Source organism: Physeter macrocephalus, chromosome 8, assembly GCF_002837175.3.
Source record: "Physeter macrocephalus isolate SW-GA chromosome 8, ASM283717v5, whole genome shotgun sequence".
Lineage (NCBI taxonomy): Eukaryota > Metazoa > Chordata > Mammalia > Artiodactyla > Physeteridae > Physeter > Physeter macrocephalus.
Genome location: NC_041221.1, coordinates 45,046,964 through 45,070,974, shown reverse-complemented (window position 1 = coordinate 45,070,974; position 24,011 = coordinate 45,046,964). Strand labels below are relative to the sequence as shown.

Here is a 24,011-nt window from a genome sequence, read left to right as displayed (position 1 = left end):
CCATTTTTTTTAACTCTTTTTTGAATTTGTTACAATATTGCTTCTGTTTTATGTTTTGGTTTTTTGACCGCGAGGGATGTAGGATCTCAGCTCCCCCACCAGGGGTCGAACCTGCACCCTCTGCTTTGGAAGGTAAAGTCTTAACCACTGGCCCACCAGGGAAGTCCCTCGTACTACCTCTTTAGTCCTTTTCATTCTCATACATTGGTTTTTGTTTAGTTTGCTCCTTAATGCTGGTGTACCCACAGGATTTTTATCTTGACCTCTTTTTTTCCCCTCTCCATATCCTTTAACTGGGTGATTTCATCCATTATCCATGATGGCTTTACTATCTAGATGCTGATGATTCCCAAGCACATCTCCAGGGCAACCTCCTTCTGGCCTACAGATTTGCATTGTCAGCAGCTCTTTGAACATGTTCCCTGGGTACCTACTGCGTTCTCTTCCTCCCCCCCTGGAGCACATATGCTCTGCCGGCCTCAGGAGGTATTGATTGAGCCAAGTACCTTCTTGCCGTAGATGCCTGGTGCCAGTAATTCCCCCACTCCGCCAAGCCAGTCTTAACCAAACTTCTGATTCTTGCTTGCCTCCCTGCTATCCTTTTTTGCTGCCCCATTCCCCCTGATTACAGCTTTCTTGCCTCCTCTAACTGCCCGGACCTGGCTGTCATGGCTGATTGGGAGTCTCATTGCTGGCCCTTGGTACACTTTGGGCCTTCCTTGCCTTACTTATTGCTCTGTTCCCTTCCTTGTCTCATTGCCCAGCCTGAGAGTCATTACCTCATCCTCACTTAGGAGGAGTTAAGCAGCTGGCTGTTCCTGTTATCTAACTCTTTCTCTGCTCCAGCAAAAGTCCCAGATTGCAGGCATCACTGATTGCCACTTGATGCAAACTTTTAAAAAGCAAGGAGTTAGGAGGAGAGAGTGAAAATTATGCCAGAAATAAAATATTTTTAGGAATATTTTTCTTCCTGTGATGGTACTGGGTATGAGAAACATCGATGTAGTGAGTGAACTTTAGCAGAACTGTCATTAGAAACCACTGTTCCGGCTGAGCTGGTCTCCAACTAGTTCCACTCAGCACTGCCATGCACCAGAACCTGGCACAGGGGCCTGACCGATGCTCCTCAGTGGTCCTGTGCCAATTCCACCAACCTGGGCAGGAGGGTCCTCTTTATTCTTGGTAACATCCCTGGAGTTACTCCTAGACCCTGGGAGCCATCTCCAGTAAACCCTCTGCTTCCTTCTTTTTAGCAATATCCTACCCTCTATCCTCTTTTTAGCAGGGAGCTCGTTTCCTTCTCAGGAGCATTGCCTTCCTCTACCTATTCACCTTTTCTCCTGCTTCTTCAAGCAGAATCAACTCCTCCCTTACTCCTCTAATGCTTCCAGAGAGATTGTGGGGAGAGGAGGTGGGTTTTGGAACAAGAAAGCAAGATGTATTGTCAGTTAGCCTGTTTAGTGCAGCAAAGAAAGGAAAGAAAACAGTTTAGTTTCTGTATTAAAGTTTTAAAGATTCTGATTTTGCCACTCTTGAAAATATCTTTCATAAATGCATGCTGTCTAGGTATGCAATTTAAAAAGAATATATTTGAAAAAGAAGAACAAAGTTGTAGAACTAAGATTTCCTAATTCCAAAACTTACTACAAAAGCTACAGTAATCAAAGCAGTGTGGTACTAGCAGAAAGACAGACATGCAGACCAAAAGAATAAAATAGAGAGCAGAAGATAAACCCTTGCATATATGGTCAATTAATTTTTGACAAGGGTGCCAAGGTCACTCAATGGAGAAAGGATAATCCTTTCAACAAATGATGCTGGGAAAACTGGTTATCCACATGCAAAAGAATGAAGTTGGAGCCTGCCCTTGCAACATATACAATAATTAACTCAAAACGAGTTAAAGACGTAAACCTAAGAGATAAAACTATAAAACCCTTAGAAGAAAACATAGGTACAAATCGTCATGACATCAGATTTGGCAATGATTTCTTAGATAAGGCAAGAAAAGAAAAAAAAATAGATAAAATTGGGTCTATTCAAAATTTTAAACTTTTGTGCATCAAAGAGCACTCTCAAGAAAGTGAAAAGATAGTCCACAGAATGGGATAATGTGTTTGTAAAATCATATATCTGATAAGGGCTAAATTTCCAGAATATATTAAAAAGAACACTTACAATTCAACAACAACAAAACAACTCAATTCAAAAGTGGGCAAAAGATTTAAATAGACATTTCTCCAAAGATGACATACAAATGGCCAATAAGCACATGAAAAAATGCTCAACATCACTATCTGTTATGGAAATACTAATCAAAACCACAGTGAGATACCACTTATACCCATTAGGATGGCTATCATATAAAAGAACAAAAAACAAAAACACCAGAAAATAACAAGTGTTGGCAAGGATATGTAGAGATTGGAACTCTTGTGCACTGCTGGTGGGAATGTTTTCCATTATGGAAAACAGTATGGCAGTTCCTCAAAAAGTTAAACACAGGATTACCCCATGATTCAGCAATTCCACTTCAGGGTATAGGTCCAAAAGAATTAAAAACAGGAATTCAAACAGATATTTGCACAACCCTGTTCATAGCAGTATAATTTATAATAGCCAAAAGCTGGAAACAACTCAGATGTTATCATTGGATGAATGAATAAACAAAATGTGGTATATGGACACAATGGAATGGTATTCTGTCTTGAAAAGGAAGAAAATTCTGATACATGCTGTAATATGGATGAACCTTGAAAACATTGCTAACTGAAACAAGCCAGTCACAAAGGATAAATATTGCCAAGAGTTGCGGGTAGGAGGAAACGGGAAATTATTGTTTCATAGGTAAAAAGTTTCTGTTGGGGATGATGAAAAGTTCTGAAAATGGGCCAGTGGTGATAGCTATGCAACATTGTGAGTGTGCTTAATGCTACTGTACACTTAAAAATAGTTAACATGGTAAGTTTTACAACAATTTTCCAAAAAAAAACTTTAAGAATATATCCATGTATGAGAACATTCCTTCCAACGAGGACAGAGTGAAGGATTAATAGAGAGATTTAGAATGCATAAATGAATGGAATGATAGAGAGATTTGGTTGCATTAAAGCAAATAGGCCTCACTTCTCCATACCTGGGTGAGAAAAATGTTCACTGTAGCACAGAGAACTCATGCCTTTTCTTCATGTATGGGTTTCCTAATACCAGACGTTTGGTCTCAATCCTTCTTGGAACAAGGAAAGGAACAAAGCAAACTCTCTCATCCGTAAAACGAGTAGGTTGAACTAGATAGATAAGCTCGAAGGTCCCTATCAGTTCTAGCGTTTTGCTACTCTCTGAAACTGTAAAGCAGCAGCATGGCACAGTAAGAGGGCTTCTATATATTCTTTCCTGGAAACAGAGTGGAAGCGAGTGAGTTCTCAAAAGAGTCTGAGCTGTGTGGTTTCGGGGCTTTGCAGACTCCTGGCAAATAGGCGCACTCCTAAGTGACTGGGAGGATGCTGGAGTGGCGCTCATGACATGAGAAATTGGAAAGTGAGTCTCACAGAACTTCATCCTGTAACAGAGTGTTTATGGCACATAAGTTAAACCCCAGACACAAATGATAAATGATTAAGCTGAAGGGGAAATTTTGCTTAATAACATTACAGTGCATTAAAAATAAATAGTAAAACTTGAGACATTAAGGCTTCCATAGGGGTAATGAATCAATTCCTAAACTTCCAATAAGTCAATTCCAAAATAGGTTCATTAAAAAAATGTATAATGATATTATTAGGGCCCCCTCCCCCATAAGGTGATTACTTTGGGGGAAGGCCTGACTGCATTCTCTCCTGAAGTACGGCTGTGCGAATACTGATAGGATGATAAAGAATTAAACTTGCAGTTAATTAAATTTTAAAGAAAATAAGACACGGGGGTCTAAGAAGCTGAAGTTTCCACTGAAAATGGATCATGGGGTCAAAACAGATAGCAGCCTTCACTAAGTATTTCTGTTTGCCTCTTGCCCAACAGGTCAGAGTGATTTCAGAGCTGGCCCCCAGCAGTCAGGAATGGGGTGTATCCTTCCAAAAGTTCCACTGTTTTGTGCTTGAGGCAGCATATAGTAAGTATCAAATGGTCAAGGAGGTCAGAGGAAGAAACACTTATTGAGAGGAGATATTGGGAAAGCCTCATGGAAAAGGAGTCACTTAAATAACATTGCTTGAAAGCTCAGGTAACAGGGCCCCCTGCTCTGGGCCCCCAGTTTTAGAGGGGTCCCATTCTGGCTTTCCTTTGGCCAGGCCCTTCTGCAGGGAGTAAGGAATCCACAGACCCCAGAATTCCAGAAGCCCCTGCCCAAATGGCTCCAAGCTCAAGTGCAGGGCCTACCTCGGTCTCCTGGTGCAGCTGATTGCAGGAGTTTAGATGCTTGGACATGAGAGCTAGAGGACAGCTACACGGACACACACGAGGCAGGATGGAGCTGAGCGTGGAAGGAGAGGGCGAGGAGAAGTCAGAAGTCAAGTCTTTCCATGCCACCACGTTCTGGTAGGAAATGCAAGGAATCTGAGAACTCAAAGTTTGAACCCAGCCTTTTGGGTGCTTATTAAGTCATAATGACCAAGGTAGGAGGGTAAAGCATATTTAACTCAATAGTTTGTTAGCTTGATATAATTCTGAAACATTTCAACATATGGTGTGTGGGTGTCCGTTTGCTCTCCTCCCCCAGGTCCCAAGAATCCGAGGGGTGCGCCTGCACTTCAAGTATGACTTGAAGGAAGGGTAGGAGTTGGAAAAGCGGACAGGAGGAGAGGTTTCAGACGGGTGGGCTGCAGAGAACAAAACAGACTCCTAGTTTGACTCCCTCGGGATGTCATTTCTCCAGCTAAATATTGCTGAGTATTTTAATTAATTTCCATTATATTCTAGAATCAGTGTTCCCAAACTTTTCAACTATTCCTGACATTGCCACTTTCAGTGCTCCTGCCCAAGGTGCCTTCTTTAGGTGCGGCACCCAGAACTGAGCACAGGGTGGGCAGAGCAGGACCTCGCCCTAAGGGCAGCGGACATTCCTCTTCACCCAGTCTCACACTGATGTTGCCGTCAACTCTAATCCCCACTTCATTTCCACGTCTTGTGGTTGAGTCATGTTTTCCCTATTCTATTTTGTTCCGGTTACATGTTTAATTCAAGTCATATACTTTCATTTATCTTTTATTTTTTTCTAGAACTCATCCATAACCATTTCTTTTGGATCCTGAGTCTGTCTCCCGTAAAGTAGGAGAGGGTTTGAGGAGAATATTAGGAAGCTGGTAAATTTCAAATTTCCTTTCAAAGAAAACCAAATCGGATGCTTCCATCATCTCAAAGCTGCATGATTTTTGCTTTAGAAGGGTCATGCCAACACTGATGGAGGAAGCTGTGTTCCATCCCGAGCCTGATGGAGAACGCTAGCTTCACACAAACCTCGTAGTTTGAATGTTCAGGAGGTTTTCGTGGTTCACCTTCTCACCAAGCGTGTACAGAGCGAGCGAGGGTCTGTCTTCCATTGGCGGAGACAGGACACTGTCACTGGACGACCGCGTTGTGCAAGCACAGCCAGGACCTGGCTCCGCTGAGTGACAGGGACTGTTGGAACGACCCACCTGCAAGCGGAGCCACTCTAGGATTCTGCACTTAAACTACCCGACACGCGGCTTGCTGAGGCTGTGCTGTGGTTCCAGCACTATGCCAGGTATGGTAGAGGACAGAAAAGGAGGACAAGCCCCTCTCTGCCCTCAAGAAGTTCACAGTCTGCTTGAAGCCCGAGACCTGCCAGCAGGGCAGCTGTGCAGCAGGCAGAGCGCCGTGTTCCACAGGCACCATCACTTGGGTCTCGACAACTACCCCTCGAGTGAGGAGCCTGTGGTCGGCAGCATAATGCACCTCCTGCCCCCAGATGTCTACATCCTCATCCCTGAAACCCGTGAAGGTTTCCTCACATGGCGAAAAGGCCTTTGCAGAGTGATTAAGGGTCTTGAGGAGATTATCCTGGATGATCCAGGTGGGCCCCGTGTAAATGCAAGGAAAACACTCTCTACAGGGGGAACCGGGTAAAGAGCTGGGCGACTAAACCCATGTTCCTTGGGGTACTTCACGGGGCAAGGGGAGAGAACAGAAGGGGAACAGGATTTAATAGTGTGGGGCAGTACTGGGGGCGAGCCTCTGTGTGGCAAGCATTCTGCTGGGCTCTTTGTATATGAGAGTTTCTTATTTTAACCACTAACGTATGACATGGATCTTACCATCTCCATTTAAAGGCAACAGGCTCAAAGCTTTGGTGTGATATGTCCTAGTTAACAAGCTTATAACTTTGCAGCTGGGATTTGAACCTATGTGAATCTAACTTCAAGACCCATACTCTCTCCACACTGATCTCCTGTATAAGTGGAGGAAATACTCTCTCTGTCTTTTGGTTTTGAGGCACCTCAAAAGGCTCCCTCGCGTGCCTACCTTGATTCTCAAACTGTTGCTGTTCTGAGGATTCAGTTCTCCAGGGCCTGAGGTGGGCAGGGTCCTTGGGCAGTAGGGCTGGGAAGGCCCCAGGAAGGAGCGGCTGGATTAGGGAGCAGAGACTGGATCTCCCTGGGCCCACCTCCAGCCACCAGAGGGCGCTGAATTCCGGAAGACAAAGGGGGCCTGCTTTAAAGGTACCTGCAGAGGGGGTGTGGAGAGCACCAAAGACGTCTCTCTCCAGCGGCACAGCTTTCTCTCAGGTGAGCCCAGATCGCAGAACACACACAGCTCAGCTAAAAAGTGCCTGCAGATGGGCCCGCCCACTTGGGATAAGTTTTCTCCTCAATCTCCTTGCAGTGATTTGCCATCTGCATTGGCCCTGGGCTTTCAAAACCCAATTCAAGTTTGGAGACAAAGCATACGCATGCAGCATGCAGCACCGGTTTTTTAAAAAGATGTCCAGTGGAGAGTGGTGTGAGCTCACTCACCAGAGCGCTCAAGCTGTTGGGCTCCCCTGGAGCTGCAGGTAGAGAACCCCAGCCCAGGATCCTGCCGTCACTCAGGGAATCCCCCCACCACCAGGGCAGGCATCCTTCTATGACATTTCCAGCAGAGAACCCTGACTGGACAGTTACAGGAACATCCTAAGAGACGGATTCCACTATTGGACGGAACTGCTGGAAGTTCTGCTTCATATATGCTGACTACTGTTACCTCGTACACAAAAGTATGAGTTATTATTAAATTTGGGAATAAGAAAAGTACCTGAAGATATATTAACTACATACCATTTTATCTAAATGCGGAGAGACACCATGACCTTTTCGTTTTAGAAATTGTTAGAAACCTTCTCTAAGTGACATTCAAATAATTTATACTGCGAAGGATAATTTGAACCCTTCCTGCTTTCAGAAGGCATTTTGTATCCGAAAGGACATCAGTGATGTTGGGGCCCTGTCTCATTTTAATGGCAAAGTAATTCTCTGTACAAATGCACTGAGTCTTCTAACATAATTAGGATCAATGATCGTCAAGACAGTTTCCATTGGTATCACAAAACCACGTTGAAATAGCATATTTTCAGCTTTAGCATGTAAAAATTTTGTTCCATTTGAGGCAGAAAGAATTTCAATATATACACTAGTACTTCAAAAAAAATACACCATAGGATCAATATAATCACGGATTTCTCTGCAAATTACCATTCCATTAGATGACTTCAGAAACCAAAGTGAACAGTTAAATAAAGCAAGAAAATGTATAAGCATTAGAGATTATCGAAAATAAGTAAAAGCTAATAGCTATTGAATGCCTAGCATGTGCCAGGCACAGTGCTCACACTTAAGTTTTCACCTTTACAATTCGGCACGGTTGATTTCACCCTTATTTTACAGATGAAAAAAAATAAAATAAAAAAGGCTTAAAGAGTTTAAATGACTTGCCCAAGATCACATAATTAGTGCTGCCACTGTAACCTGATCCCAGATCTCTCAGAGCTAAGAGTCCACGTCCTTGCCACTGCTGAAGCTCTACCTCTCATATGGGGAGGGAACAATACACACGGTGAAATAAGAAGCAATTGGCTATATTCAATATCCTGAGATAAACCATAAGGGAAAATAATATAAAAAAGAATGTATATATATGCATGACTGAATCGCTTTGCTGTACAGCAGAAATTAACACATTATAAACCAACTATACTTCAATTTAAAAAAAAAAAAAAAAGCAATCAGGACGTGAGTCACCTGCAAGAGGAAATGCAAACAACAGAGGCTTCAGTAATGCAGGAGTTTTATTTCTCTCGAATGCAGAAGGAGGTTGTCTGGGGCTTATAGGGTCCCTCTATGTGTCAAGGATGGAAGCTCCTGGGCTTCAGTTTCTCTGCCCTGTGAGGATTCATGGTCCCAGACGGGGGTAGAGCGCCAACCATTACCTGTTCATTGAAGCTGGCGGAGGAAGGAATAAGGACATCCCACATCTTTAAGGACATGTCCCCAAAGTTGCTCAGATCACTGGCCAGAACTTACAGACTCCTAGCTGCAAGGGTGGCTAGGAGGTGATATTTTAGGTGGCTTTGTGCCCAATTAAAAATCAGAATTATAAGGAAGAAGGAGAGAATGAATATTGAGAGAGACAAGTAATAGCCTCTGCCACAGTGAGATTATGGAATATGCTAGGAATAAAATGTAGACCTGAAAACCTTTATCTCCCCTTTCGTGCAAGTGTATTTTCTATTAACAAAAAGTGGAACATTAATTTGTATTTCTCTGGATATTTGAAGTATTTCATGAAAACATGTTAGCAGAGTAATAAACCCTCATTACCCACCACCCAGAATTAATCAATGCTAACATCTTCCTTCAGATCTTAATTAGAAGTCTTGGCTCAGATAAGGCCCCTTCGCTGCCACGCCCCCATTCCACCCCTCTCCCTCCCTTTCCAGAGGCAACTACTTTTCTGAATGATGTGTTTCCCATTGATGGTTCTATATTTTCTCTCTATAAATAACAACAGTACTTTAAAAAACTATATATAAGTGGCATACATGTCACCTTCTGACAGCTTGTTTTCATTCAATGTTTTTTTAAGGCTAGCCATTGGCATTACATATCCAGTTCACTCATTTGAACTGCTTGTTTGCCATCTTATTGTCCATTACACAATTTATCCACTTCCTTGTTCACGGAGATTTAGGGTCCATCTCCAACTTTTCCCAGATACAAGCAATTCAGCTGTGATCAGCCACTAAGTCTACTTGTCCACACGCACGTGGGTTCCTGAGAGTACTGCTTCTCAAGATGCAAGAAGCATGTGAGTCACCTGAGAAGTCTTGTTAATTGCAAACTCTCATTCAGCAGGTCCAGTGGGACCTGGGTGACAGTCCTCAGGGAGAGCCCATGCTGTGCCTCTGCAGACACTGTGAGACTCTAGGTATACCCCTGGAGTTGTCAGGTCAGGGGGTACATCTTCAACTTTCATAGCCACCATCAAATTGAAGCAACTGTTCCCATTTCTCCATTCTCACCAACACTTGATCTTGTGAGACTTTTTGCCTTTTGCCAATCTGAAAACATGAAACAACTAAGTCATATTTCCCTGATTATCAGTGACAATGATCCCCTTTTCGTACTGTTTTGACTATTCAAGCTTTTTCTGTTCATATGTTTTACCCACTTTTCTAATGCAGCGGTTCTAAGTGTGGTCTGAGGAGCCTGGGAGATCCAGGGAGGTCCACAAGGTCCTTCTTCTTGCAATTTACCTATCCACATGAGGCTCAATTTTCTTCACATACTTTAACCAAAACATACAGCAACAGACTGACTGAAGAAGCAGCTATCAGAATCCAGCCGTCTCCTATCGAGCCAGACATTAGAGATTTTCAGAAACGTAAAACAAACGCCTCTCTTCTCATTAAACTTTCATTTTGAAAAAGTTATTTTCCATAAACGTCATTTAACACGTGTTATTTTAAATAAGGTAATACTTCAAAAATTCCTCTATTTTCATTTCTAATAGAGTAAATATCAGTAGATATAAACTACATACACAAAACCACTTTGGGGTTCTCAATTTTTGAGAGTGTAAAGGGGTCTTGATACCACCAAGTTTGAGAACTGCTCGGTATTAATGCAGAACTGTCAATTGCTCACTGATTTATAGGAGGTTCTTTTGTCGTTTAATGTATTCTGGATACTAATCCTTTGTCAGTTATATGTACCAGAACGTTTTCTCCCAGTCTGAGGCTTGTCTTTTTGCTTATGTTGCCTATTGTTCTACAGAAGTTTTCATTTTAATGCCGTCCTATTTTCCTACAGTGCTGTGCTTTTGATAGGGATACTGTTCCTATTTTGAAATAGGGAAAGTCTCACTGGGCTTTACGGAGAACCCTAGCTTTGGTACCACTAAATGAATCATGGAGGAATAAAAAGGATTTCCCCTAACCCTCTCCATCCAGAACCCTCAGGCTATGCACCGTCTACACTTGAGCTAACTTCAATCAAGATGGTAGTTACCACTGGGCTTTAATGAGATGAACGTAAAATATGTGCTCATGTATTTTTGAATATTCTGCTCTGCCTCAGACAAACAAAATCGAACGTCTGTGATCCACCAAAAATAACATTCTACCCTTGGCATAACATATGTTTCTGTTTTCCTCTTCAGAAGTAGATTGGAAAGGAAATTCCCATAAAACTTAAAGCACATTTAATTCGGCACATACAGTTCTATGTGCAAATATTTTAACTGAAAAAGATTTAACTCATCTAAATTCAATAACATTGTGTATAAAGCTTTTGTATTTAAAAAACGTTTTCATATGTACTCTTTTATTTGATCATAATAATCCTGTGTGATAAATGCAGACAATATTATTATGCTAACAACTGTGTTAGAGATAAGGAAAATGAAGTTCAGGGAAGGTAAATGACTTATCAGCATCACACACAGGATTAGAACTGAAATCTAATTTCCAATCACAACTGATGAAGATCTCTTAAAAAGTATGGATGACTTTTGTCAATGAGAATAAAAGCGACAAGAAACCCCAATCAGTCCTCACATGTAGCAGGAATAAATTTAAATATGCCTGCATGGTTGGTATAAGGGAAAGCAAGGAAGGTCTGAAGGGCATCTGCAGGACATTCTCTACCTTTCAAGATGACTTCCTATTTTTTACTGATCAACAAATAACATGTGACTAATATGCCCTCCCGTTCATTAATATTCCTAATTATGGCCAATTGATCTAGTTCAAATTAGAGGAAGGTGGTGAGTGTTCAGATGAAGCCTGGGAGGAAAAGACCAAAGACAGAAAACTGGCTGGCATTTCCCCTGAAGGGACCAAGAAAGGGGGGAAAACAATTAGGAGGAATTAGCAAAAGAAGTTAGAAAGGGAAGAAGGTAAGGAAAATAAACATCTATCTAAATGAAAAGGCAACAAACTAAAAATTAAGCTACAAATGCATATTTTCAAGTCCATCTCACAGAATGAACCGTGTCATCAATACTATCCATGAAGCTTTCAGAAAAGACCTCGCCCTCGGGGACCCTGTGTTTTAGAACTTATGCATAACTGAAGATTATTTCATTTGAAGATCAAGGATATAAGGAGAGAAATAACTTCACTGAACAGCCAGTACGTATTTCAAGCTAGTGAGTTCAAAGTTACTTTCAAGACCAACTAAAAGCACTGCCTATTTAATCCACCCTAAAACCCAACCCATCACTGATCCATATACTTGACCACACTCACTTATAAAGATTCTCCGTATTTCTTTTAATATTCATCTTTGCTACAGAGTAGATAATCTAGGGCATAAATATCAGCCCTAGTGAAAAATCTTTCACTAAAAAAGTTTCTCTCCACTGAATGATGGAAAAAACAAAAAAACTTCTGAAAATAGTGAAAAAACCCAAGGCAGAATATCCCTTGATAAATAGTCAGAATAAATTCTGAACCATCTGCTACCTTGATCCATCATGCTTTACAGCTGTCCCTATGCCTAAGGAGGACGCACCCTATATATTAATTTGTTCCATCTCCGTGAGCCAAATCAGAGTGAAAAAACAAAAGATATACCTTATTGATAATTACCAGTAAAATCTCAAGTTAAATCAATATAATTATACCTTGAAGAGATACTATTCTTGAAAAACAATCATATATGTTCAATTAGTTTCTACTTGTCATTGCCCTTGAGGGGAAAAATAATGCAGTAATTAACAACAGGTTATTTAGAAGTGGTTTTAAAATCAGAACTGGAATCATGGTATCAGGTGGGAAAAATCCATGACTATTTTAAGATGATCTGAGTCTTCAACAGATCACGAAGCATAACAAAACACAAAACCACTGAATCATATAAAAATGCTTATCATATAAAAATACTTTCACTGAATGTGAAATTCACAAAATAAAACAGAAAGGAGCATTTGTACGTGTTAAGATAATTTAATTCTCCCTGTACATTTCTGTCCACATGAGCCAACAGAAGTCAAGAATGCATACTTTACAATATTTACCTGTTTTGAGACATTCAAGTCAATTCAGATGGCAAAAGTAGAAGTCAATCACTAATGAAATGTTTAAAAAATATATATTAAACAAAAAAATGTTTTTACAAGATAAAAATAATCTTCCACAATGCAGTGAATTGCAGATGACTGAAATTTTAACTCTTTAGATGATTTCAGTTCAGTTTTTGGTGTCAAAATCTAGAGACAATCAAAAAGAGAAAGCATTGGTAGGATTTCTATCTGTTTTTACGTTTCTCTTTTTTGCTTCGACTATCTGTTACACTGTTTAAAGATGACGATGAAGGTGCTCTTGCATGACCTGTGGCCTTTAGATGGTTAAAAAGTTTATTCCGGGATGGAAATTCACTATGGCAGGTTGTACAGCTGATAAGAACATCACTCTGAGAAGGGAAAAAAACAAACAAACCATAAATAAAAGCAAGATCTGAGAGCAGTGTTTTCACGTTGAGATTAAATATCAAACAATTGCAAAATAAAGACCTTGTAACACAATGGACAGCTACCAAGACAGGCTCAACAGAGGCAGCTGTTCTTGGAAGTCGAGTTCCATTAACCAACACCATCAACTTTAAGGGTCCTGAGACATTCAACAGGACCTACCACATGGATAAGGCTTTGGATTTCAGAGTAATGGAAAAGAGAACAGTAACTGTTCTGGTACAATCTGATATGTCCAGTGTGCTTCTGCTTACTTTAAAGGAAAAAATGTCAGTGGCACATACATAAATTCTACGTTCGTCAAGGAAAACTGCTGATGGATCCACATCTATGCAGCAGGTACAGAAGGGCTCACCAAATACACACTTACATCTTCAGAATCAGAATTAAGAATTTAGTTTATACTGCTTAAACAACAAGGTCCACTGAAGAGCTGTCAATATTATTTTGACCTACCACTGTCTGTGGTTCAGCAGGTACTCTGACAGATTTTTTAGTATCTTTGGCTTTCTTTCCCTTGGGTTTAGAAACACTGGAAAATAAATGAAAGAATTCAGTATAATCCAATAATGATGTACCCCTTTTAACTGTCACCTCGCTCCCAAGAAGACTCAAAAGAGTGACATGCATTTTAAAGGCTAATTCATTCATTTTAATGGCCAAGTAAATTAATTTTCACATCTCAAATGAACAGTTTTAAAAAACAACTTTAGAGATCATCAGATATCAAATTTGACACAAAAACGAAGGAATTTACTTAAAAGTTGAAACACAAGCTAAAACAAGAATGCTAAAATAGCTCCGAACTTTTATATGGTGTATTTTTGTAAAAAAGCTATTTAATACTCCATTTACTGAAGCAAACCATCTTCACGGCCAACCAGTAGTACTCACAAATAATCTATGACATTAAGTGTGTTTCCCCAAAGACACAACTTGTTAAACCTGATCCAGGTGATGACAAACCTTTCATCAGTTCCACAGTGAAATGAGAAAAACACTGTAATGCATTTTTTCTAGAATTACATTTGTTAAATGTAAAGAATTTTCTTTTATTAAGGTTATGTCCTTTCTGCTGATCTGTGGGTTTTTCTCCCCTGTATTCTATAACCCAGAAATTGCCAGCCAGTATAGTCAGTTTCCTCCTGTTCTGCTTTAACTCCAGAACATCCCTCTGCTTAATCTTCTATATGAATTTTCATTTTCCTTAGTCCTCTCGTACTTTTTCCCTCATTTGTGCTGACCAAATTCTTAGGGTGAAATCTGAGCACAACCGAATTTACAGAACAGAGGGAATGGGTTATAACCAATGAGTTATAATGCTGCCAAGCACTTCTTGAGTATTCCTTTCTTCGAGCAGAACCCAGGAGTCTGTTATTAAGTTAAATGGCCTACACATTTAAACAATGCTGATTAGGAGTACCGCACAGCATTATGCAGTACTCAGCCAGGTCTGAAAGCATCGAGAAAAAGACACAATGACATAAAAGGCAACAGATTAACATTGACTAATTTACAAAATATCATCACAGATAGGCCACAAATATATCCAAGAAAGTTCAGGATAATATTCCCAAGGAACAATTTACCTTATTATGAAAGGTAGCAGCTACATCTCTGAAGCTAATATCTAAGACCTTATCTTTAAAAAGTACTCTAGAGAGGATATAATGGACAGCATATGACTATCTGCCGTAACTCTGTATGGCGATAGACGGTTCCTAGACTTGTGGTGGTGATCAATTCGTAATGTAATGTATATAAATGTCAAATCACTATGTTGTATACCTGAAACTAAAATAACACTGTATGTTAAATATATTTCAATAAAACAATAAAAAGGAAAAACAATACAAATTAAAATGTGCCCCGGATACACACACGTGTTTTAGGGGGCTAGCGCCCACGCGCCGCACAGCAGCAGCGGAGGGGTCCCGCCGCGCCACTGCTCAGCAGTGAAGACGTCACTTGAACGCTCTGACTCTTTTTCTCACATCATTAAGTGAGAAAGCTGAACTTCACTACTTCACTAGTAGCTGCGAAAGTCTGAGTTTGAGCAATGAGAACCCCTTTTCCTCCCCCAAACGAATCCCACATGGAGGTACTATGGAAAATGAATGAAAATACTTCAGCTCTAGATGACGGAGGTGCTCAGGGGCCTGGAGCCCACCTTCCGGCCCATCCCTCATACACCCAAGCAGCCCCCAAGGGACCTTCACAGGATGCTTGGGCCCCACGGAGCTAGCTGAACCGGGTCCTTCACGTAGTCAGGCAGATGGGATTACATGCCGGCTTTTCCACTTACCAGCTTTTGCTCTGGGGCAAGTCATTTAACCCAGACTCAGTTTCCTCATGTCTAACACGGGAACACACACCAAGCAGCAGAGTAGTGTGTAACCTCCCCTTCCAGCTTTCCACTGTCCGAAGTCTTCAAAGGCAGGCATCCACATTACCCGTTTATGTAGCTCCTTGTCCTCCTTTTCCTACAGCTCCAGGCCTACTCTAGGCTTCCATGGCATTTCTCCCCTCATTTATGGCCCCTAAATCCCACACCCCTCACTGTTACTCCAGCGCTGAGCATTTTCAACTCAGGCTTCCACCTCACTCTGTCATCTGAACTCTTTTTTCATGGTCCTGTGACAGGAACCTGCGGCTGCCTACTGTTCAGATCTTTCCTCAAAGGAATAAGAAATTATTCCGCTCTAGAGGAACAGAGGAGGATGGGAGCGAGCAAGTCAGACAAGGAGAGGAGGGGAAAAGGAATGCCACCTGCCCCGAGCGAGACCTTCCCCTGGCCAACCACTGTGGCCTGTGCAGCACCAGGACTCCTGGGCCTCTAGAGCACGAGGGCCCCAAGCTGTGCACATGTGCCCTGACGACCAGCACTAGGGCTGAACGCAGGATGACTGGCCCGAGCATGGACGCTTGGTCAGTGATACTCAGGCGAATGGGGCACAGTCTTGTCTGCAGTCTTGTTCTCAGGCAAGTACCAAGGATTACTGACCCTGGGCAAAATAAGAATCTCAGCAGGATAAGGGGAACAAAAACTGGGTCCACGTGACTCCTTTCTGCTTCGGGCCATGTTGCTGCAATGTCTGAGCACACTGTCTAGCATTCTCCCTCCAACGCCGCCCTCTGTAAACGTATGTGTGTAGGTGTAAATCACAGATACATCTGACTCATGGCGTCCACCATGGGAAAGGGGGTTTTATCTGACAGATGAAAAGCCATCCTCACCACCAGCATTAAGTAATTAGAAAACAACAAGCAACTCCGACTTACTTACCTTTTAGCTTCACTTCTGGGGTCATCACTCAGTTCCACAGTCTCTGTAACTTACCTTTCAGCTTCACTTTTGGGGTCACCACACAGTTCTTTGGCACTGTCTTGATTTCGGCTGTTATCTTCTCGATCAAGCTTGACTGCTTCTCCAGTTCCATTTTCATTGAAATTATCATCATAATTCTAGGTAAGAGAAGATGTGTGCCATTACCAAATAGATACTATAATACTACTGGCTTTTTATGTTATGTTGCCAAATAGCTATAATAAACAATGGTAATGTGCTGTACACTCTGGTAGGAGGATATCTTCAGGAAGTAAAAAGGAGAGGCAGACAATAACTTAAGAACATGAATGCCCATTACAGAAATATTAAATTAGGGAAAATTGGAAACAATCCAAATATTCAATAAGTGAATGGTTGAATATATGAAGGAAAATTATAGAGCTCTTAAAAATCATGTTTCCAAAGATATTGATTCAATTATGTGAAAAAATAGAACATATTAGCAAAAATGGTAGCGAGAAAATTATATATAACCTCTGATTACAACTCAATTCAACATTAATATTTATAGGAAGAATTAAGGATGATATTTATACTCTTCCGTATTTTCCAAACGATCTGCAATGAGAAACTATTATACAATCAGGAAAAAAAGAAAACAACAACAAACAGGCATGATAAAAGAAAAAACACCTGACTAACATATCTCCACTAAATACAACTGGTTTGTTTTTGTCTCAGGTAACATTTTGCCATGTCTGCTTTCTCCCTCTCTTCTTCCCATGCTCCTTCTCCCTGCACCCACCCTCCAACTATGAAAGCAAGCTGCAGGTAGACCTCATGTATCTCCTAAGAACAGAAACACTCTCCTACATATCCACAATTCCCTCTTCACACTCAAGAATTTAACACTGACATTATCTGTTACACACTCCATATTCACATTCCAGTAATGTCCTTTTTTGTAACCCTTGGATTATAGTAGATATAATCCAGGATCAATGTTGCATTTAGTTGTCATATCTCTTTAATCACCTTTATTCCAGAACAGTACCCACCCCCCTCCATTTTTTGGTCTTTCATGATATTGACAATTTGATGGTTGTTTTGTAGCATGTCCCATAGTTTGACTTTGTCTAATTATTTCCTCGTGATTAGAGTCAGGTTAAATATTTCTAGCAGGAATATTATAAAGGTAATTCTGTGTCCTCAATACATTATATCAGGAAGCAAAATGTCAGTTCCCATTTTTCAGTGATTAAAGTTTCATCATTTGATTAAGATGGTATTGCCAGATTTTTCTACTGTTAAGTACCTTTTTCTCTTTTTAATATGTGCAGAGTGTTATTTTGAGATTGTGTCAATATTCTGTTCCCTAGTAACTATTTACCCAATGGATCTGGCATCTACTGATGATTCTTATGTGAACCATTTATTACACTGGTGGATACAGAACAGTGATGTTTCTGCTTCTATTAGTCCTGCCATTTGCATTTGTGTTCACTCATATTCTCGGAATGAAGCATTCCCATCTGCTTCCTTTCTCCAACTCTCTCTTTTTTTAGGCTCAATATAGATACACGATGTTTTTTTTAATAAAATCAATGTCTAAAAAATCTATGACCACTATTCTTTTTGATGACTCAAATTTTCCCATATTCGGCAAGCCCTTAAGCTGACTCCTGGGTACTTCTGACTTATCCCCGTCAATTTTTGAATACCCCTTATATTTCTAGCATAGATAATGCAGGCTCACCTTGTACTTTCCCTTTCTCAGCCCTAGAATCAGCCATTTCTCCAAGGACCAAAACCTGACTCCTCTTACTGCGGAAGGGGATTTAGAAACAAAGATGTGTGAACTACATATGCTCATTGCTACTGGCTATCACTGCTTCTGGGCCCTCAGTGTATACTGCTCATGCATGTGTTATTTATTTTTTTATATCATGAGCTCATACTGATACCCCCAATTCCAGTCCAACATTAGTGTTCTTCCTCTCTCTTTCCCTCAATTGATACCTGTATTTCCCTTCTCCCACAAGAGAATCTGGTTCCCAACAACATTAGTATATTTGCTCTATCCTACAATACACATAAAATAGTTTCAGAAATACCACACCAATACCACCAAAATATCCCCTAAGTAAAGCTCAAGATTTCTTCTTTTAGAGTTAATTCTGTCTTTAGAGCATGTCCCAAGGATGGTGTTCAGAGTACCACATTCAAAACCTTCTTGCATTAATTTTTCCTTGCTGTCAACAAGGGGGTTTTGTTTGTTTACATTCAATTTCAGTTTTGGGGGTTTTCTTTTACAATCCTTGCTGGCTTATGCAAATTTTTTTGACAATACAGAAAACTCCCAATCTGAAGTTTCATGAGTCTCAGTATCTGCTGCTTCCTGCTCTTTTATCTACCCGTACGTGTCTCCACACTACCTTCCCCTTCAAAAAGAGCTTAGAAAATATCGAGGGAAAGTGCTGCATAAAACTTGATCTGAATTAGGGCTTTCTTCCTGATATAATTAGAAACCATAAACAAGAGGTATCATCAAGGAATACATATAGCTTTGGAGGGAAAAAATGGGCTGGTAAACAGAAGCATTTTCCTTGGTAAGAGAATACAAATACATGTGTTTATTGTTGCAATCTTTAGGACCTATCAGGTATAAGTCCCTCTCCATTCTATTTTGTCGTTACTCCAGTGGTCCTGACACACAAGAAGAGAGAAAGTGTTCTAAACTAATGACTACAGAGTCTTTGGGTGGAAGATGATATGAGTCATTTTATAAAAGGAACATATAATTTGCTATGTGGTTTTGTAACTGAGGCAAAAAGTTCCAAGTCACAATTTTAATAGTGATCAACTCATGTGTCATGTATCATTTTGGAATATGAAACAGACAAAATTATCAAACATATTATAGCCATTTGGATAAATAAGCCAAATCTAAAGATTTATGAAAAATTATTAGTGTGTTACCTAAGTTTTCTTAAAAACATTTCCAATTTTTAAAAAGAGCTACATTTAACATTTAATACTTAATATAAGCAAATACAATTAGATTATATTAAAATAGCACAGAAATCAATTCCATTCCCTGTAGAACCACCAAATACCCTTAGTAAAATGGGCAAGTTCATTTTGTTTTTATAGATTCAAAAAATCCACAAGACTGTTATACATGTAACAACATAATACCCTTTTATTTTAATAATAATTCTTAAGATAAGAGGTTAAGTTTGGACCCCCCAGTGTGAAATATTTAAACTTGAAAAAACATTTTTTTTCAAGAATCACAATCATTACAAGTTTCTAAGCAAATGTTCCTTTTTGTAACCACTTTTTTTTAAATGAAGTATAGTTAATTTACAATGTTGTATTAGTTTCAGGTGTGCAGTAAAGTGATTCAGTTATACATATATATATATATATATATTATTTTTCAGATTCTTTTCCATCACACATTATTACAAGATATTGAGCATAGTTCCCTGTGCTATACAGTAGGTCCCTGTTGCCTATGTGTTTTATATATAAAACTGTGTACATGTTAATCCCAAACTCCTAATTTGCCTCACCCCCCCACCGCTATCCCCTTTGGTAACCATAAGTTTGCTCTCTATGTCTGTGACTCTATTTCTGTGTTGTAAGTAAGTTCATTTGTATCATTTTTTTTGATTCCACAAATAGGTGATATTTTACGATATTTGTCTTTGTCTGACTTACCTCACTTAATATGACAATCTCTAGGTCCATTCATGTTGCTGCAAATGGCATTATTTCATTCCTTTTTTATGGCTGAGTAATATTTCATTGTGTATATATACTGCACCTTCTTTATCCATTCATCTGTTGATGGACAATTAGGCTGCTTCCATGTCTTGGCTATTGTAAACAGTGCTGCTATGAACATTGGGGTGTATGTATCTTTTCAAATTAGAGTTTTCTCCAGATACATGCCCAGGAGTGGGTAAGCAAATGTTCCCTTTCCGAAATTTCATGTACATTATTACAATGATCAATCCCCAGATTTTCATATATTTCTGAGTTGAACTGTTATATTGATTTAAAAATCTTGTCATCACATGTGTCCAAATATTTTTTTAATATGGTCCCCTCAGCTAATCTGTATTATGGGAATTCCACATGCAAAATTTTTAAACACACAGACAACAATAACTAGGTAAACTGACCACATATATATGATGAGGTAAAGCACTGAAAAACCAAAATATTTTCAACTCCTTCTAATCTGTTTTACAATCAACATGAAATTAGAGAGCGACAGTCCCTCTCCTTAATACAGATTATACTGAATAAACAAGAGTACTCCAGCTTTACATTTGATATTAAATGTTACTAAAACTTTTTCAACATACCTGTGCTGGTTTCTGTTTCTTTTTCTTCTGTTTTTTGGAAAGCCTAAGAACAAATATAAATCAAAACGTCAAATATTTGACTAAATGGAAAGAAAAAATACTGAAATACTAGTGATACAAATAGAAATAAAATATTAAAACATATTTAATATCATAAAGCATTAAAAGAAAAACATCCACATTATCATTTTAGAAAAATATAACAGTGGTTCAATTGATAGTAGTTAGCATATCAATTACCCAGTTATAAAACCGCTTTTAATAGTCATAATATAGTCTATAAAAATTATATCCGACATCATGTCTTTAACCATTTCAATACTATAAAGTTCTCTTAACTAGAAGAAACGCAGAAAATATTAGCATAACAGAATAACTTCTTTGAGATAAAACAGCATTTAAATGCAATCTCTAATGTGCTAAGTAGGTGTAGTGACATTTTTAGAAGTACTTTTGTTTTGGTGCATCCTCCATTTCTTCCTCAGAATTGGCATTCAGACTGTTTTCATCAGTTTGAGGTCCTGAAAAATTTGCTTCCTCCTCCTCCAACTGTTGTTTTAACAAGGCAACCATTTCCCGATGCTTCTTTGATTTTTCATGATTCCTCATGCTGAAAGAACAAGCTGGTATGAGTGACTGCAATGGGATTAATTCACAAGAGTAGTTTACCTCCTTTTGCTTTTTTCAAGAGGGGTCTCCCTTCTCACTGCCACTACCCTAAATGTAAACTAAGACACATCTCTACCCTTCTGTGTGAAACTCCATAAGCAATGTCTAGTTCAGTGCCCCCATGGGCAACTAAGTAACACTTCACAAAATAGAACTGACAACACTTAAGCTATAAGAGTTAGATAAACTAAAAAGTAGAAAACTTGTGTCACTACTTTATCTCATCCTGTTCAGATCTGGATTTTTCTAGTTGGGGTTGCCTACTTTTCATTCCCACTAAAATTCTCTCCTTAAGACGGAGGTTCCTTAGAGAAATTGGAACACCTTGTGCCAGAAAGTAAGTGCTCAAAAATATGGCTGGGACATGTCAAAACGGCACAGGAGCCAGGTTGAAGGAATTCTCACTAACCACATCTGGGAAATTTGAGCATGAGAAGGGCAACAATGAATTTTAAAACACTGAAAAGAAATTCATAAATTCATCCTGACAACAGACGGATAAATGTTCTTATGTACAGCAGAAGGTCAAATGATGACTTATGATGTAGGAGCGCTGGCACTGGAAAAGCCTCATTTTGAGATGATTATAGTGAAGATTGGTACAAGCTGAAATCATCGGTGGGTGCTAAATCTAGGAAGGAAATTTTGGTGAAGAGAAAGATATCTGCATGGCTTTAAAGTGTCCCCCCACATATTAAACATGCTACAAGGGAAAAAATACTAACTATACAGTGGAAAAACAAGACAACACCTTGACTGGATGATCAAAATGATCACCACCAATGAGGGGCAGACAGACTTCTGTCCTTCCAGATAGAAACCCTGAGAGCAACACATGTGTACACAGTACTCCAGCTAGGAATGCACAACCTGAATCTAAGCATGAGGAAATCGACACACCCAAATGAGAAATATTCTATTTTTAAAAAACATTTTAAAGGTCAGTTCTCTTCCAAAATGTCAATGGCACAGAAAAGGGAACTGGTCCAGATTAAATGAGACTAAATAAATAAATGCAATACATGATCCTAGACTAGATCCTGTACTGAAGTTGGGAAAATGCTACATAGGACATTAATACAGGATCAACTGACAAAAGCGAAATATGGGCAGTAAATGGAATAAAAGTACTACATCAACGTTATAAATTTCCTGAAGTTGACGGCTGTGATTATGTAAAAGAATGTCCTTATTCTTAAGGAAAATATACTGAAGTGTTCAGAGGTAAAGGAGCACTATGTAGGTAACTTACTCTCCGATTATTCAGAAAAAACCTCGTCTGTGTGTGTGGAGAGAGAACGAGCGCGTGCAAGTTGGGCAAAATGTGAGCAACAGGTGAATCCGGCGCTCTACAGTCTACTCATGCAACTTGTCGGTAAGTTTGACGTCCTTTCCAAATACAAAAGTTATTTTTAAAGCCTCCTTCATCGTTGCTTTTGTTTCCTTGCTTGTTGCTGCCCACCCTGCGCCACTCCTCTGGCTACGCTATCGCTCTTCCCTGGGGTACCACAGTGATACCACTTAGGACTCCCAAGCTCCATTTCCATCCTTTGCCTCCTCCTTCTTTACTGCACGTGTTTTGCTTCTTTTCCCCTTGCTAATTCTACTCTCATTTTTTCCCATATTCTAGCCGGCCCCTCCTCGCCTGCCTTATGATAGTATCCTTTTTAATACTTCTCTCTTCGTGACTGCTCCCCTAAGATAAAGTCCTTCGACTTCAGCAACTATACTACAGGCAGGACACATCTGAAGTTCTCGGGCTGGCGGCAACGGTCTGCATGGGAGCGTGACAGCTGGAAGTGAGTTTGCACCAACTGTGGAGAAAGATGACTAGCCTCAGTGTAGCCCCCTTGCCTGTGTGCCTCTGTCTTCCGCACCAAAGCAAGCAACGTTTCTTTCTGGAGATAGCGTACACGTTTAAAAAGCAGCTATTACACAGGAACATCACATGAATGAGAATCAGTACAACAGGCTTAACTGCTGGTACAAATCCTTCTTCCTCCCCTGCTGGGAGGATATCCCCCAAGATGACAGGTGAGGGCTAGTGACCAACTGCTACAAGCATTTTTTTTAGGACTTTCAAAGTGTTACACTTCACCTCAAAAGAGGAGGTGAGTTCAAAGATATTAAACTTACGCCTTTTCCGTCTTGAAAGATTTGTCACATGCTGGGCAGTAAAGGCCATCATAAAGTTCTGCATCCTCAGCCTCGTCACTATCTTTACCTATGACAGGGAAGCCTACAGTAAGAATCCTGTTTGATTAGAACATAAATCTAAAACATGTTAACAGGTAACGTCTCTTCAGTAAGTATCTAGAGTTGCACACGTATCAGAAACTAAAATTTGTTGCTTCCTCACCAAGAAAAAACAATGTTACCGGGATTTGAGTTGGCCTTTTAAAAGCAGCACTGAATTATAAGGGAAGGCTTCCAAACAGATCACTTTACCTTTCAAGTTCTTTTCATAAGCCTACTTAGAAGAAAATTCAAAAAATTCTCAGAGTCCTAGGTGTGAGCTAAGTTCAGAAAATCAAATGTCACTATCATAGTTCTACAACAAAGCAGTTTTTTCAACAAAGGCGTTTTAGTTTATCTCTTGAGCAGGATTTGGTGTGAACACATGTATAATTGTAATCTACTCTTCAATGCTTAAAGAAGCTTAGTTTGACATTCCATCATTTTTAGAAAGATAAGTCATAAAACAGCATATTACG

The 24,011-nt window shown here is 39.8% G+C and overlaps 1 protein-coding gene across 2 annotated transcripts in view; it reads right to left on the bottom strand.

The window, feature by feature from the left end:
• Window positions 1-12,426: 12,426 nt before the first annotated feature.
• The window catches only part of DNAJC21 (DnaJ heat shock protein family (Hsp40) member C21), a 28,171-nt gene continuing 16,586 nt past the window's right edge, over window positions 12,427-24,011 (bottom strand). Inside the window, exons 7-12 of one of the 2 annotated variants that reach the window (XM_007122741.4) lie at window positions 23,434-23,521; window positions 21,080-21,238; window positions 20,629-20,671; window positions 16,301-16,425; window positions 13,417-13,492; window positions 12,427-12,902 (exon numbers count right to left, since the gene is read on the bottom strand). In XM_007122741.4, the coding sequence (XP_007122803.1) occupies window positions 12,738-12,902; window positions 13,417-13,492; window positions 16,301-16,425; window positions 20,629-20,671; window positions 21,080-21,238; window positions 23,434-23,521 (656 nt within the window). In that variant the 3' untranslated portion in view covers window positions 12,427-12,737. The remainder of the gene's footprint in view (window positions 12,903-13,416; window positions 13,493-16,300; window positions 16,426-20,628; window positions 20,672-21,079; window positions 21,239-23,433; window positions 23,522-24,011) is intronic. The other variant, XM_007122742.4, reaches the window with a different exon arrangement.